This window comes from Equus asinus, chromosome 7, assembly GCF_041296235.1.
Source record: "Equus asinus isolate D_3611 breed Donkey chromosome 7, EquAss-T2T_v2, whole genome shotgun sequence".
NCBI lineage: Eukaryota > Metazoa > Chordata > Mammalia > Perissodactyla > Equidae > Equus > Equus asinus.
Window position 1 is genome coordinate 73,602,253 of NC_091796.1, and position 16,839 is coordinate 73,619,091.

At 39.4% G+C, this 16,839-nt stretch overlaps 1 protein-coding gene across 10 annotated transcripts in view; it reads left to right on the forward strand.

Annotated features, from left to right (window-relative positions):
* The window catches only part of SYNE2 (spectrin repeat containing nuclear envelope protein 2), a 298,118-nt gene that overhangs the window by 60,710 nt on the left and 220,569 nt on the right, over positions 1-16,839 (forward strand). For all 10 annotated transcript variants that reach the window (XM_070513755.1, XM_070513754.1, XM_070513759.1 and 7 more), the window contains 5 exons: positions 8,841-8,902; positions 9,837-9,932; positions 10,021-10,098; positions 10,187-10,279; positions 15,205-15,386. In XM_070513755.1, coding sequence (XP_070369856.1) covers positions 8,841-8,902; positions 9,837-9,932; positions 10,021-10,098; positions 10,187-10,279; positions 15,205-15,386 — 511 coding nt within the window. The remainder of the gene's footprint in view (positions 1-8,840; positions 8,903-9,836; positions 9,933-10,020; positions 10,099-10,186; positions 10,280-15,204; positions 15,387-16,839) is intronic.

Consider the following 16,839-nt stretch of genomic DNA (forward strand, 5'->3'; position numbering starts at 1 on the left):
GATTAAGATTCTTTGGGACGGCTGTTGGAACACATGGCGAAAATGTGTTGCCTTATCATCCGAATTTAGTTCTCCTTCTGCGTCTGTCCTGCTCACAGTGAGTTGGCAGGGTTGTTTTAGGGAATGGCAACAGGGTCTCCTTAGTACATGCCCTTTTGTTCCAGACATTTTATTAGTAGAAGAAAGAAATTGCCTGGGGGTTATTAAAACAAGGATTGGGATAAGACATAGGCCTACTAACTGTTGCCAGTAAATTAAATTCTTCTCCATACAATAAGTCTGTTTGATCCTCAATTCTTGTAATATTTACTAAGTCTTTCAGTCAGCAAATATTTATTATGTCTTGTCTGCACGGCATTGTGCTAGGGGTAGCAAAAACACAAAAGCATGAAGTTTGAACTTGAAGGTTCATACATTGAGTAGGAGAGAAACCACAGGCAGGGACATGACCACAGTACATGAGCAGCAGGCGGTAATGACCACAGGATAGAAACAAACTGTTGGGTTATACGTATAAGGATACTAATAAAAATACAGATAGGGGGCTGACCCCGTGGCCGAGTGATTAAGTTCGCGCGCTCAGCTTCTGTGGCCCCAGGGTTTTGCTGATTCGGATCCTGGGCGCGGACATGGCACCGCTCGTCAGGCCACACTGAGGCGGTGTCCCACATAGCACAACTAGAAGGACCCACAAGTAAAATATACAACTATGTACTGGGGGGACTTGGGGAGAAGAAGGAAAAATAAAAAAGAAGATGGCAACAAATGTTAGCTCAGGTGCCAATCTTTAAAAAAACAAATACAGATGGAGTAATAATAAACATGCTATTTTATAACATGCTCTTTTTCACTTAAGAATATATCCACATCAGCTCATGTATATCTACTGTGTTCTTTTTATTCGCCGGATATATTTTTCTTATTTTCTGGTAATTTGGAAGAGTTATGATCTCCTTTTAAAAAATTTCTTATAGTTTAGCAGATGCTTTTTTTTTTTTTAAGATTTTATTTTTTTCCTTTTTCTCCCCAAAGCCCCGCAGTACATAGTTGTATATTCTTCGTTGTGGGTCCTTCTAGTTGTGGCATGTGGGATGCTGCCTCAGCGTGGTTTGATGAGCAGTGCCATGTCCGCGCCCAGGATTCGAACCAACAAAACACTGGGCCACCTGCAGCGGAGCGCGCGAACTTAACCACTCGGCCACGGGTCCAGCCCCATAGCAGATGCTTTTTAACTTTAAGTAGTGTACCTAAATTTCTGCTTTTTGAATTATCAGCGTAAACATATGAAGCTATATCATATATATTCAATTTCCATATACATACATTCATTCATTCAACAAATATTGACTGAGTGCCTCCTACTTGCAAGGCATTATTGTAGGAGCTAGGGACCTAGTGACCAACAAAACCATACCCTTCCCCTTAGAATTTATGTTCTTTACAACTTCATCTAGAAGGATGCACAGGAAACTGTTAATTAGTGTTGTATCTGGGAAAGGAAAATGGGAGGTTTGAGGAAGGTTAAGGTTAACTTTTATCTTCTATTGCTGTTTGAAAAAATGTTTTTTATAAGTATTATATATTACTTTCTAATAATAAGAAAAGATCCAATAAAGTATTATGGGAGGGGGGCTGGCCCAGTGGCGCAGTGGCTAAGTTTGCACATTCCACATTGGCGGCCCGGGGTTTGCTGGTTCGGATCCCCCATGCGGACCCCCGGTGCAGACCTATGCACTGCCTGTCTAGCCATGCTGTGGCAGGCATTCCACTTATAAAGTAGAGGAAGATAGGCATGGATGTTAGCTCAGGGCCAGTCTTCCTCAGCAAAAAGAGGAGGATTGGCAGCAGATGTTAGCTCAGGGCTAATCTTCCTCAAAAAAAAAAAAAAAATGAAAAGAAAAAAGTATTATAGGAGAGACAGAGGCAGAAGAGAGTATTTCTATTTCAGTTTAGGAAAGGATATGACTTGTTTTAATAAATGTCAATCGAATGCCCACTATGTGCATTGTGCTGGGGGCTGGGGTCTCTGTGAATGCAGAGGGAGACAGGAAGATTGGCCATTCCAGAGGGTACATAGCATGGCAATGCAGAAAAGAGTGAAACTTACATGGGGATTGTAGATATTCTAGGTGGGCTAGAGAAATAGGATGTGAATGGAGAAGTCATGGGAGAGGAGTCAGGAAAAAGTAGATTGGAATCACATTATGAATGACCTAGAATGTTAGGCTAAGAATTTATAATTGAGTCATTAAGGAATTAGGGACGATCAAAAGATTTTAATGAGGAGAGTTAAAACTCAAAGTAATGAGTCTGGGGCCATGTGCAGTAAACCGATTATCAATAACCCAATAATAGGGAAGAAGAGAAATTCCTGGGTAGAGGAGGGTTGCAAAGCTTCCTCATTGACCTCGTGCGGTAGAGAACACTCTTGGAAAAGCCAGATTGTAATACTGCATAGCTCTGTATTTAAGTAAATCATGTAAACTAGTGATTCTCATGCCTGGGGAATGGCTTTTCAACTCTTACTACTGGGGCGAACTCCTGGACTCAGCATTTTGGATGAACTTTTGGGAAACTGGACCTTGCTGAGAACCAGTAGCCATGGGAGTTTTATAATGAGCTTTATAATGAACTTAAAATCCATACGTTTTCATTGAGCTTAACTCAGTTTGTTTTCATTTAAATTCCCTTCAGGCTAAGGATATGAGTTGCCAGCTCACAAAGCGCAGATTGAATAAGAATACCCTCAGGGATTAAATGTATTTTTATGGTAATGACTCCTAGCGAAAATCTTTGCCTTCTATGCCTTCTTTCTGAAATTCAGTCCAATATTTTCCAAGAATGATAATCAAGGATACCTATACTGGCCTGAATAAAATTCACTGACCACATTTTCCTACGTTATGTATATTTCTTGTTTGTCTTAAAAATCAAGATAGAGAATTTCTCCTTCTCTGTTACTTGACATTTTACAGAAATTCATCATTATAATTGATTTTATTGTTCTCTTTCTTTCTTTGCCTTTTTTATCCCTAACATCTGCTGATTAAAAGGTCCTATTCTCTATGTGCCATTTTGAGAAGAGTTTTATTATTTTATTAGAAAGTTACCCCGGAAATTGAAAAATAAAACCCAACAGTTAAAAAAAATCTCACCCACTCAAATTAAGTTGCTTTAAAAGCATGTGGCTCTCAATTATTTTTTTCCCAATGGGTCAGGCTTTGAAAAGAACAAAAGGTTACTTATCCTGCCATAGGGTGAGCTGTTTGGCTCTGGTTCCTGTTGAACTAATACTGCTTTTCAGGGATAAGGCAGTATGAAAATGCGAGCGAAATGTGTCAAGGGATACATGAACTGGCACTTACCAGACCATTTAATTGAGCTGCTACGAAGGTGTTTTAATTGCACTGGGGACATCTTTGTTTGCTGTTATGCAAAAGGTCCTGTTGCAGCTGAAAGGTTTGATTTCCAGGATGAAGACGTGTTCTCTAAGTTTGGACAGTGAATTAGTTAAAAGCCGGGAGGTTTTCTTTCTAAATCCTTTTCTGAGGGTTTCATTTGTGCTGTTTCCTTTGCTCCCTGGAGAGTACTAGTGGGGCTTTGTTCTGACTGCTCCTCTTATTGTTTTTTCCTTTGTTTCTGTTAGGTTTTACTCAAATTAGGACAGGAATAGCAATGTTTTTATTGGAAATTTTTTGATTATTTAAAATTCAAGTTTGTGTCCCTGTCAAGGGTTTTCATCAGTGCCACCTCATATGAGATTAGGTGCTCCAATTTGAATAATCCAGTCAGAGCCCTGGTTTTGCTGGGCTTTTCTCAACCTGAGAAAGTTCATGGTCCTCAGTTCGCTCGTACCAAGACGCCTTTTGTCTAGCCTCGCATGGAAATGAAATGATCCCTCATCTTACTTGGAAATAGTCAAAAAATGGCTGAGATTTCCAGGTGGACGTGGAACACTAGACTCCTTAGGGACGTAAGGCTCAGTTCTCTGCCAGTGCTTCTCCCCTCCCTGGTGATTTAAAGGTACCCCCCTGCAGCCTCCCCCATGACTCCCCTAAAGTTAGTGCAGACTCTGGCTTTGGACCTGGTCGTATTGCCAATAAATTTCTTTTTCACACTTGATCACCTAGAAAGAGAAATCTCTCTCAGTTCCATAAGGATCTGAAGAGAGTCATCTTTAGTTTTTTTTATTTGTTTTGTTTTTGATTTGAATTTCTGCTTTATTGTTATAGTAATGGCTAGGGCCCTCCCTGCTCTTACATGTGGGCTTGATTGATGTACATTGTGCGCATGTAACTTGATCCCGGAATCATAAAAACTTGTTCTCTAATTTTTTCTATTGAGGAACAAAATTAGCCCTCAGTATACTTTTTGGTGTCAGTATATGCTTAAAAATTATTGTCTTACCATCTACTGATATTAGGGGGAAAAACAGTGAAAACGTATCTCAAAGATTCTAGACGATTTAGTACCATTTGATTTATGGGACTAAATTGTGTTTCTTTGTAATTCTTCCACTAAGTGAAACTTATATAAAACAGAAATGACCCTTGAAAGCCTCAGCTATTCAGTTGGCTTGTCAGAACTTAATTCAGTTCAGCTAACAATTATTGAGCACCCTATAATGTGTAAGTCACTGGGCTATAACTAATTTAAGCTGATAATACAGAAAAAAATGAAATGGATTAAAAAAGATAAGGGAAAAAACCCAGCGAGGCCAAGTGCATCTTTACTCTCTAATCACGTTTGTAAACACACTAAAATTCCATTTATTCAGATTCTCTTCAATGCTTCAGCCTAAACTCTTATCAGATTCAAAAATTGTCAAGAACTCAAATTAGATGTCTTGTGAACAATTTCAGCCCATTACAGCTGTTAGATAGAGATTAATGAGGCAGAGTGGGAAGGGTCAAAGGCAAACAATGTATCAGAAGGTAGAACAGACAACTTTAAAAAAAGGAATGTAAGTGCATAAAGGTAGATTGACCTGCTCAGTTTCGTAAACAACATGTAACAATAATAATGCTTAGTAAAATCAATATTATTATTCTCTCAGCAAATATTTATTTAGAGCCTAATCTGGGCCAGTCTCCTCTAGGCACTTGGAATATATCACAGATAAAACATCTTTGCATATGTGGTGCTTAGGTTCTATTGGGAGAAGAGCAAGATATTAAATGATAAACATACTATATATATAACTTACACAGAATGCTAAAAGGTGGTAAGTCCTGTAGAAAAAAATAGAGCAAACAACGGGGAGCAGGAGTTGGGGTGTTACAGTTTTAAATAGGATGGTCAGGACAGATGGTATGGATATAGCACCATTTGAACCAAGATCTGAAAGAGAAGAGGGAGTTAGGCTCGGGGGCTATCTGTAGTAAGAGCATTCCTGGAGGAAAGGACACCTAGTGCAAAAGCCCTGAGGTGGGAATGTGTCTCCAGAGTTTGAGACAAACAGGCAGGGCAGCAGAGTGGCTGGAGTGGATTGAGCCAGGAGGAAGTGGTGGTGGTGGTGGTGGTGGCAGATGGTTTCGGCCATGAGGCCATCATAAGCAGTGATGTGAGGAGTCCTCGGAGGGTTTTGAGCAAAGGGGTTTCCTGATCTGAGTTAACGTTTCATCAATATCACTCTCGCTGCTGTGTTGAGAATAGTATTTAGAGGACAAGGCTGGAGGAGGGAGACCTGTTAGGAATCTATCGCGGTAATCCAGGTGGAGGGGGAGGTGGAGGTGACTTGGACCAGGGTGGTTGAGTGGAGTGGTGGAAGTGGTCGTATCCTGAATATATTTTGAAAGTGAACCTAAGGGGATTTCCTGAGGCACTGGATGTGAAGTGTGAGAGAGAGAGAGAGAAGCCAACATGTGATGTAGGAGGAAAACCAAGAGTGTAGGGTCCTGAAGGCAGGAGGAGAGAGTGATCATCTGTATCGGATGCTGCTGGTGGTCCAGAAAGACGAAGGCTGAGAATCGACCATTGGTTTTAGTGAGAGGGGGTCACTGACGACCTTGATTCATGGTGACCTTGATGAGAGAGCAGTTTCGGTGGAATGCGAGGGCCTGATTGGCATGGGTTCAGTTAAGAGAGAATGTTGATAGGACCTGGGGACAGTGAACAGAGACAACTGTATTTGAGGAGCCTTGCCACAACAGGGAGCAGACAAGTGAAGGAGTAGCTGGTGGGGAACTGTGGTCAAGAGGAGTTTGTTTCTGTTTTTGTTTATAGATGGGTGAATTAACAGCATGGGTCTATACTGATGGGAAGGGTCCCAGAGACAGGGCAGAACAAGAGGAGGGTACAGGAGGGAAAGGAGCAAAATGTTCTCGAATAGGTGCAAAGGGATGGGATCTCCTGAACCAGTGAAGGGATCAGCTTAGGTCTGAGCAAGACTCGTTCATCCATGCTAACAGGTTAGAGGCAGAATATTTTTAAATAATATTTACTAACATTTGCTTAATGCTTATTATCTGCCAGACATTGTATCATTTAAATACATAACTTATTTAATATCCTCAAGGTACTATTATGACCCCAGTTTTGATAACCTCCTTATATAGCCAATACTAAATGGCATGCTCAGGATTCAAACCCCAGGCAGTCTACTTGAGAGGTTATACACTTAATCGCTGCTCTGTCCTACCTCCTGGAGGCAGAACATTTTGGTAGGTGTTAGATGAGGGAGAGTGGGTGATTGCTTGCTTAAGTGTCCTGGGAAGCAAGTTCTCAGCTGAGAGTAAGGATGGGAGAGCCTGTTGAAAGTTTGTGAAAGAAGGAGAGGCTGTGAAATTACTGTCCAGGGCAGTGGTAGAGGGCCATAGTATGACTGCCGGGCAGCATTTAGGACCCACTCGGGGTCACGGTGAGACCAGTCAACACAGTTATGGGTTTTCCTCCAGCCACATTCGGCAGCACGTGTATGAATGGCATGAGTGAGCCGAGGGTAGTGGTCACGTACCAAGCACACACAACAAAATGAGAGGCACAAGAGAGTGTGTGTAGTGACTGATCATGGAGTTTAAAATGGGTAAGGGTGAAAGGAAGGATATCAAGAAGGTGAAGGGCAGTGAAAATGGGCAGAATCAATGGCATGGAGTTGTTAATGGATCCCAAGGATTGTTAGAGTTGGAGCGCTGGAGGGAATGAAGTGAAGATAAGAGGTGATGTTCAGAGATGATAATGCATGAAATCGACATTATGAGGAGTTGTAGTTATTAGTAACGCAGGGTCTGGTGTATGACCATGACAGTGAGTGGTTGAGGCAGGTCAGAAGGCAACTTTATTGCAGAAGAAACGGAGAGGCCAGGAGGTTGGAAGGTTCATCTCTATGTATATTGAAATTGCCAAGAATCAGACAGGAGTTGTATTGGAGAGGGTGACAGTGGGGAAGGAGCTAAAACCTTTGAGAAATGATGAGGAGTGACAGAGATAAGGATATGACTGTAACAGTGGGGACAGTCTGATGACATGAGAGTCAAAGCTGGAGCATTCAGAGACAAAGAGTGGAGAGTGATCTGAAAGGAGCAGTGAGGAACAAGGAACCAGTGTGGTCCAAGGGCTGCTTATAAGAGAAAGCAAAGCCACTGCCTGAAAGGGCTGCAGAGAAAGCAGAGTGCTCAGAGGAGGGCCAGGTTTCAATTAGAGCAGAAAGGCCAAGCCCGCCCAGAGAGGGTAGTGGGTGCGTGGGGGATTTTGCTGAGGGTGTATTATGGATTTCGTCATCAGTGGAAGGGTTTCAGGAGTTAAGGAGAAAAATTGGGAGATATGCAGAGTCACATGGAAATTAGAGTGAGAGAACAGAGGGCGTCTGAGAGTCTGGGGAGGGGTGTGTGTGTGGGGGGGTGTGTTGGGGGACACGGCCAGGTTAAAGACATAGTGAGATGAGACCTCATGAACTCGAGGTAGACGGTGGTGACAGGCTGTGAGCTTTGCGTGCAGAGAGCAGTGGTGTCTGGGCTTATGCTTCTCCCTGTTCAGGGGAATAAGGAGCTCTGGGGACAAGGCCAGTCAGTCCTCGTGTGCAGGGCTAACGCTCGGCCTCAGAGTTGAAGCTGAGGGGGTAGGAGGCTGGGGGGAGCATGGAGTCGGTGTGGGGCCCACGCCTGCCCTGGGGAGGAAGGGAACGTACACTCTGAGTGTTTAGGGTTTTCCTTTGACTTCTGCCTGGTTAATAAGAGTAAAAGCTAGTACTTCTTATGTGTTTACTATGTGCCAGAGACTATCCACTTCTAGTGAATCATTAAATTCTCATAACAGCTTCTAGAGGTGAGTGCTTCTTACCTTACTCCGTGAGGAAACTGCTCAAGGTCACCAACTCCTCCGTAACAGAGGCAGGATTTGAACCCAGGTCTCTCTGACTCTAATTGCAGCTCATTTACAGTTAATTCAGTGGCAGTAGATTCTGCATGATAAAGGTCAAGACTATCCTGCCATGACTTTATGAGCCGTTTAAAACGTCATCCGATGTTCTGGAATTTATCTTTAAATACGGCCTGGCTTTGGCTTAGGCTGCAGGTCCTCTTGTTAGGAAGTCTTCTCTGTCACCACGGTTCCTAGCACAGCACTGTCAAGGCCACGTAAGGACTTCATTCTTTCGTCAGGAAAAAGTCTTAAAAACCATTGTCTCTCATCAGCTAACCTGTGGCTTTAAAAAATATCTTATATCAGCATGCTATTTCCAAAACACTTCTTGACGAACATCTGAAATTGACTAATTCCTAGAAAGTTTGTAAGATTGTGAAACACAAGCACAGACTCAGAGTGACAAAACTTTGAAGGTTTGATATGTTCAAGATGTTTCTGAGGCTTCTCATTCAGTAACTGCTGTTGTCCTTTTTTAATAGCTAAACAGGAAGACACTCAGAAGAAAACCTTCACCTGCTGGATAAACTCACAGTTGGCAAAGGTGAGGAAAAAAGAGCAAATTAAGCTGGAAATATATATGTTACTCCTGCTCCCTCAGTTTGAGTCCCCAACTTGGCACTGGTGACATGTCAAAGGTTAAAACAACGTGCTGAATGTCACCTTGATCATGTTTTGATGTATTTGTTATTCTTTCCCAACACAAAGGGCAGTTTTGTTAAGGATATGGGAGAGAGTGCTATAAAAATATGTAAAGCAGCAAATGAAATTATAGTAATGATTCATGTATATTGAGTGTTCTGTGTTAGACACTGTCCCAAGCTCTTTAAATGTAATGACTACTCGTTACATTTAAATGACTTCAAAACCTCTCCCCAGGTAGTAGTATTTCTGTTTAAAGAATAAGGAAACTAAAGTACAGAGAAGTTATATGTCTTGCCCATAGGTCTCAGAGCTTGTAAATGATAGCGCTGGGATACAGACCCCAGCAGTCTAGACCCACAGGCCTTGATCTTAATCACTGTGCCGTCCTGCCTCTCAGCGATGCCAAGTGCCTGGAATAACCTAGATACAAAATGAATGAGCCTCTTCTCGCAGGCTACTCATCCTAGCACAGTGGTCGTAATTCTGAAAAGGGTAAATTCATAAACAGGTTACTCTAGAAATGTAATCTGCTCCCCAAATGGGTCACCACTGGCTGATTTTGAATATCTTTAATACTATTTCAACGCACAGCTTTTAGCTCTCAGTGAAAGCTGAAAGAGTGTTTTGTTACTGGAAATTTGCCATGAGATAAATAAAGTTCACCATTTTTCTTATTGTGTTTTGATATGGAACTATCATTCCCTTAGTTATGAAGAAAATCACTACCCGGTCTTAGCTTTTGTGAAGATACAAAGCACATTTATGAGATTCTTAAAGGTGTTGTGTTTTGGGGCCAAAATTTGGATGATGATTTTTCTGGTGACGTTTTGCAGCACACCCCTCCCTCGGTTATATCAGACCTCTTCACAGACATTAGAAAGGGGCATGTCCTCCTGGACCTGCTGGAAGTCCTCTCAGGACAACAATTGGTAAGCTTTTAAAATGACATTAAGGAAATTTTTTGATGTAAAAAAATTTTCCTATTTCTGAGCAATATGTTTTGCTTAAATTTCCTAGCCTCGAGATAAAGGATCCAATCCATTCCAGTGTAGGATCAACATAGAGCATGCCCTGACGTTCCTGCAAAGCCGATCCGTGAGTGTGAATTTCACTTGAAAACTCATAAGAGACAGAAATGCTGTGAAATGTTTTCTCCTTTTAACCTGCATTTTTTCTTTTTCAGATCAAGCTAATAAACATTCATATTACTGACATTATAGATGGAAAACCATCCATTATTCTTGGCCTAATTTGGACAATTATACTGCACTTTCATGTAAGTAGTCTGATGATCTGAAAATTTTTTCTATTCCAATTACCAAAGTATGAAATAAGTGTAATGCAATGTGTGACTTGATGCCAGAATCAGTCCTCAGCTTCTTCCAGAAATAGGACACTCTGGAAATCTTGACAGGTAGAAAATATGTAGCAGACCTTTTTGCCATTTATGTTATTTTTCAATTGAAAATTGAATGCTGAATTATCATTATATCCTGAATTATCCATGATAACAGCACCAGTCTGTGTAGAACCTACTGTGGTAAATTTTTGCTTATTATTGTTTATTTACTTTCTCAGAAGAGAGAGTAGGAAGCTTTTGGAGTAAATTCTTGAAAACTAACCCATTAAACTGTGTAAAATCTCCGTGTTTTTGAGGACACTTGTCCAATCTAATAATCCTACAACATCCATGAATGACTCATAGATTGATTTCATTCCGCAAATATTTCTGAGCACCTACTGTGTGCTAGCTTCTGTTTTAGGACACCAAGAAAATAACAATGAATGAGATAGTTATAGTCCTGACTTTATGGCATTTATGATTGATAAGTATATTCTCTCAGGTCTTGGATTCTGAATTAGTGCAGATTTTCTACAGCTACCTGAAAACTTACATGTTCTATATCTCCATAATTACTTTAAAAATAACTTTAAAAATTATGTGGGAAAAAAAATGCCTATTTTAGAAAAACTAGAATGTTACATAACTAATTTATATCAAATTTAATACATGCAAAACCAGACTATGTATTACTTTTGGATACCTACATTTGTAGTTATACTAGAATAATATGCATGAGGATGATGACAACTAAATTTAGGATTGTGGTTTTTTCCCCTCTGGGAAAGGAAGGAAATGGAATTGGAGAAGGAAAGGCAGAGGCTTAAACTGTATCTGTGTTTAATTTCTTTAAAAAAATATGAACCAAATGTGGTAAAATGTTAAAATTTGATAATTCATAGGCATTTATTATGTTTTTTCTCTATACTTTCCAGGGTATTTGAAATATAATTAAAATTTTCAATATAGATAACAAAAAGAAGATAACGTCATCAATAATTCCACCATTCACAGATAATCACTTTAAATAATTTGATAGTTTTCATGATATATGCAGCAGGAATTAATATATATAGTCATATACATATATCTTAAAATAGGGTCATGCTATCCATACTGTTTTCAACCTGTTCTAATTAACATCTTTCTGAAATTATATATATTTTAATGGAAGCATGGTGTCTATTGTAAAATATTATATTTTGTTAATGGACAGTTAGAATGCTCACGATCTTTTACGACTATAAGCAATTCCAGAAAGACTGCCCTTCAGATAAAATTTCTGCATATAATCTTAATTATTTCCAGGAACCAAATTTCTAGAAATGAAATTTTTGGGCTGTAAGATTTGCAAAATTAAAACTGTTTTTGGTTTTGTTTTAATATTGTAAATAAACTTTTGTTGAAGTATAGCACACACTTCAACAAAAGTTTATATGTTGAAGTATAGCGCAGGGGCCTGGCCCTGTTGCTGAATGGTTAAAGTTCTGCATGCTCTGCTTCGGTGGTCCGGGTTCCTGGGTGCAGACCTATTCCACTTACCAGCCACGCTGTGGAGGCATCCCACAAACAAAAAAATAAGAGGAGGATTGGCACAGGTGTTAGCTCAGGGCGAATCTTCCTCAGCAAAAAAAAAAAAAAAAAAAAAAGTATAACACACATAGAGAAAATGCACAAATCTTAAGTGTAGAGCTTGGTGAATTTTCATAAATTAACACATCCACATGAACACTGTTTAACTGAAGATAAAAATATGGAACATTGGTGTTGGCATCTCAGAATCCCCAGGTCCTTCTCCCAGTCACTGCACTCCTTCCTTAAAGATAACCACTGTTTGGATCTTTATCATTGATTAGTTTAGCATCTTTAACTTCATATAAAGTGAGTTATGACTGAATTCTCTTGCACACACCGTATACTCCTTTGTGTCTGCCCTATTTCCCTTAACATCGTGTCTGTGAGATTCATCCCGTTGAAGCATGTATCGATCGGTCTTTCTTTTTCATTCTTGTGCACGAATGTACCGTTACATGAGTATTCCAGAACTTACTTACCATTCTACTCTCGATGGATGGATGTTTTGTTGCCAGTTTTTAGCTGTTTTGAATAAAGCTGCTAGGAGCATTCCTGTATATGCCCTTTCGTGCTACAAGCCCTCCTTTCTGTTGCAGGTGTATCTAGGAATGGAACTGTGGGGCCAAAGGCCATGTGATCTTCAGCTCTAGTAAACACCTGCCAAATAGCTTTTCAAACTTGTTCTGATTTACAGTGTTACCAGAGTATGAGAGTTCCTTGCACCAATCCTTGCTAATACTTGGCATTAAAAAATTTTTATTTTAGCCGTGCTGTTGTGTGTAATGGTTTATAGAATCTTTAAAATATATTCTGAAAAAAATAAAATAAAATATATTCTAGATACAAATCCTTAGTTGTGTATATATAAATTGCAAATATCTTTTCTGACTCTGGTTTTGCCTCTTCAATCTTTTAATAAACAGACATTCGTAGTTTTAATATAGTTCAACTTTATCAACTTCTTTTTGTGTGTGTCCGGTACTTTTTATGTCCTTTAAAAAAATCTTCCCCTTTACCAACATCATGGAGATATTCTCCTGCTATTTTTTGGAGTAGTTCTGTTCGATGGGGCTTTCTGCATTGACAGGAATGTTCTATAGCTTCACTGTACAGAACAGTAGCCACTAGCCCCTTGTGTCTATTGAACACTTGGAATGTGGCTAGTATGACTGAGGAACTAAATTTTAAATTTTGTTTAATTTATTTAAATTTAAATAGCCCCATGTAGCTAGCGGCTATCGTATTGGACAGCACAGTTCTAAAAGCTTGTTTCACTTTTACATTTAGATCTGCAGTCTTTCAAGAATGAGTTGATTTTTTTTGAGTACGTTGTGTTGAAGCAGGCAAGACTTATTTTTTCCATATGGGTATCCATATGGAAAATATCCAGATGACCCAACACTGTTTATTGAAAAGACCATCATTTTCCTACTGTACTATAGTGTCACCTTCATAAATCAAGTAACCATATATGTGTGGCTCCATTTTCAGATTGTCTGCTCTGTTCCATTATTTATCCTCGCACCAGTACAGTGTTATGTTAATTTCCGTAGCTATATAGTAAGTCTTGACATCCGATGGTGTGGTTGTCTAACTTGTTCTTCAAGATGATCTTGGCTATTCTTTGCTGTTTGCATGTCCATGTAAATATTTTTTAATGGAGATATAGTTGACATATACCATTGTGTAAGTTTAAGGTATACAACATGTTGATTTACTATGTATATAAATTTTATAAATAACTTATTACTTTACATACATAATCTCCTGGAATTTTAATGAGAATTCCATTGAATGTATAGAACAATTTGGAAACAGTTGACGTTTTTAAAATATTGCATCTTCTAGTCCATGAATATAGTATTTTCATTATTGCTCAGATCAAAATATTTTGTAATTTTCATTATGATTTTTCATTTGACCCATGGATTCTATAACACTATATTGCTGAATTTCCAAATACTTGCGGATTTTGTTTGTTATATCTTCATTACTGATTTCTAGCTTAATTTCAGTGTGGTCAGAGAATATAATCTTAATGATTTCGAAAAGTCCTTCAAAATTGCTGAGGCTTGCTCTATGGCTCAGCATGGTCAATTTTGGTAAATATTTTATATGCACTTGAAAAGAATGTTGATTCTACCATTTTAGGTACAATGGTATAAACCAATCAGATCAAGTTTGTTAATTATGTTGGTCAAATGGGCTATTATTGATTATCTGGTGAATCTATCTAAAGTGTACTTCTCTCACTAATGCTCCTTTTTTTTAATATGTATGTATATATATATTTTTTTTCCCTAGGGAATATTTGTTTTGAGTTAACATCTGTTGCCAGTCTTCCTCTCTTTTTGTTTTTTTCTCCCCAAAGCGCCAGTGCACAGTTGTATATTCTAGTTGTAAGTCCTTCTGGTTCTTCTATGTGAGCCACTGCCACAGCATGGCTACTGACAGATGAGTGGTTTGCTTCTGTGCCTGGGAACTGAACCCAGGCTGCTGAAGCTGAGCGTGCCAAACTTTAACCGCTAGGCCATCAGAGCTGGCTCTCTCGGTAATACTTCTGCTCTGTTTGTGGATTTATCTTTTAAAGTTTTCTGTAGGTATTATCATATTGCCCTCCAAAAAACTGAACCAATTTGTATATTTACCAGCAGTACATGAATATCCACTTTCTCATACTCTCACCATCACTGGATGTTATCTTTTAAAATTTTTTGTGCTATGTATGTGTTATGTATGAAAAAACTGTCCTTTTGCTGTATACATTTAGATTTCTTAAATGACTAATGAGGTTATTTTTCATATACTTAATAGCAATTTTTTTTCTTTCTTGGGACTTATCCCTCCATGTGTTTGACTATTTTTTTTTCTGTTTGTATATTTGTTTCTTAATGGTTTGTAATCGAGGATGCCTTTTAATTGACCCAGTGTCTCTGAAGATCTCTAGACTAGGAGCTCAATTCAGTTCAGTTCAATTTAGATTGACAGTTGTTGAGCACCAGTAGAGTGCTCTGTAAGCACGATAGGGGGTGAATAGATGCCAGCCCTCAAGGGGAACACCATGCCTGAGTGAGGGCAAGGAGTGACCCAGGTCCACTGAAAGAAAGCCTAACTATGGCCCCCGAGGACAAATGCTGTTGTTCAAGGATTTGTCTGGTGCTCATTTTACCATAAGTAAACTGTCACTGTTATATGATACTTTTTAGGTCTTGACTGAAGGTTTTTCCTCAGTGCTGCTAATTGATGATTCTGTATATGTTAACTCTTAGTATTGTCTTCCTTAGATTGAGGAGCTTGCCCAGACTCTGCCTTGCAATTATGATCAACCTTCCCCCGACAGCGTGAGTGTGGTTGACTCATCTCCTACCTCAAGTCCTCCAGCTAAGAAATGCTCCAAAGCCCAAGAAAGATGGCAGATGTCTGCAAAGAACGCTCTTCTCTTGTGGGCTCAGGAGCAATGTGCCACGTAAGTAGTTAGCTATGACCAGAGGAGACACTTGGGGCAGCTGAACCCACCAAAACAATCTTACTGACTTGCAGGTCTGGCAATCAGGCCGACTGGGTATAGCAACCACCTGAACACTCCCATCTCATGAAAAGAAAATGCTCACTATCCATCTTCCTCTCATAGTGAGTCTTCCAAATATGAAGGTCAATGAGCTCAGCCACTCTTGATTTTGAAGGCTGGAAGGAGGTATCATCTAGGTAACCAGCCTCACCTCCACCCCTATGTTCAGGTGGCCTATTACTGTGGAAATAAGGTGGCCTTTAAATGTCTGTTTCTTCAGGCACAATCCCCTTATGCATCTGGAACGTAGATTTAGATTCAAAAAGTTTTAGCACACTAGGAGCTCTTTAAAGGCCTGGACCCTGTCTTAATTGACTGTGTATCCCCAGAGCTTAGCGTAATAAGAGTTCATGGTAGGTGCTCCATAAAGTGTTTTGAATGAATGAATGAACAAATGAGTGATCAGTAACCAACTCATAACATTTTCTCCTCGAGCTGTGTATGACTATGTTAAAAGGCCATGGTCCCCATTGTGTAGCAACTCACAGCTCAGGAAACAAAGAGACAAGAGACTATGTGTTTTTAAAAAGTGGGGATGACGGAGGGAAGTTAGTGCTCGTAGTTTCTTTTTTGAATTGAAAAATGTCTTCTGCTCTTGGGAGACGTTTACTTTTTCAGTTTAACCAGTCGCTGGGATGGAGTTTAGGAGAAGAAAGTAGGACGCAGGAGAGCTCCCCACAGGAAGAGCTGTAGAGTTCAAAAGGCATTCCTTGTCACATCATAGCATTGTCTGGGTAAATAACGTCATAAATACATCGTTAAGCCCTGTCACGATGAGAGTGACTCTGTGCTAAGGAAAGGCTGAGATGTGAATTTCTGCCTTCAGGCTTATGCTTCTTTAGTTGTCATTCATCCTCTGTATTCTGTGACGGACACAAACATACATATCTTGTAAGTTTTAAGTTTATTAGATGAACTTTTTCTTGAATCATGTAGAGAAAGTTTTACTTCAGTTTCCTAAATTGTTAAAATCTAAAGCATAGCATTTGTGAAGAGCATTACTGCATCATATTCAGATTTATTTCATTTATGCATAACTAAGCTTCAAACCCTTTCAAAGTCCATATATTTTACCATAGTTTATCTCTTCTCCATGTCCTTCCTTTTTTTCAACCGTAGAGTTTATGCTAAACTTATTAAGATGTAGTTCGTAACTCTTAAGTAATTCATCAGGAGTTTATCCTAGTTTTGGCCTTAATTGGTGGTATTATTAGGTAACTTTTATTTCAATATTCTGTGATGATCTAGGACTCAGATGTAAGACTATGTTGTATTTTCTTATTTCTAAAGATGAATCAGGCCCCCATTTGTGACTTCTAAATGAGCATAAACCAATGTGACCTCAATAAAA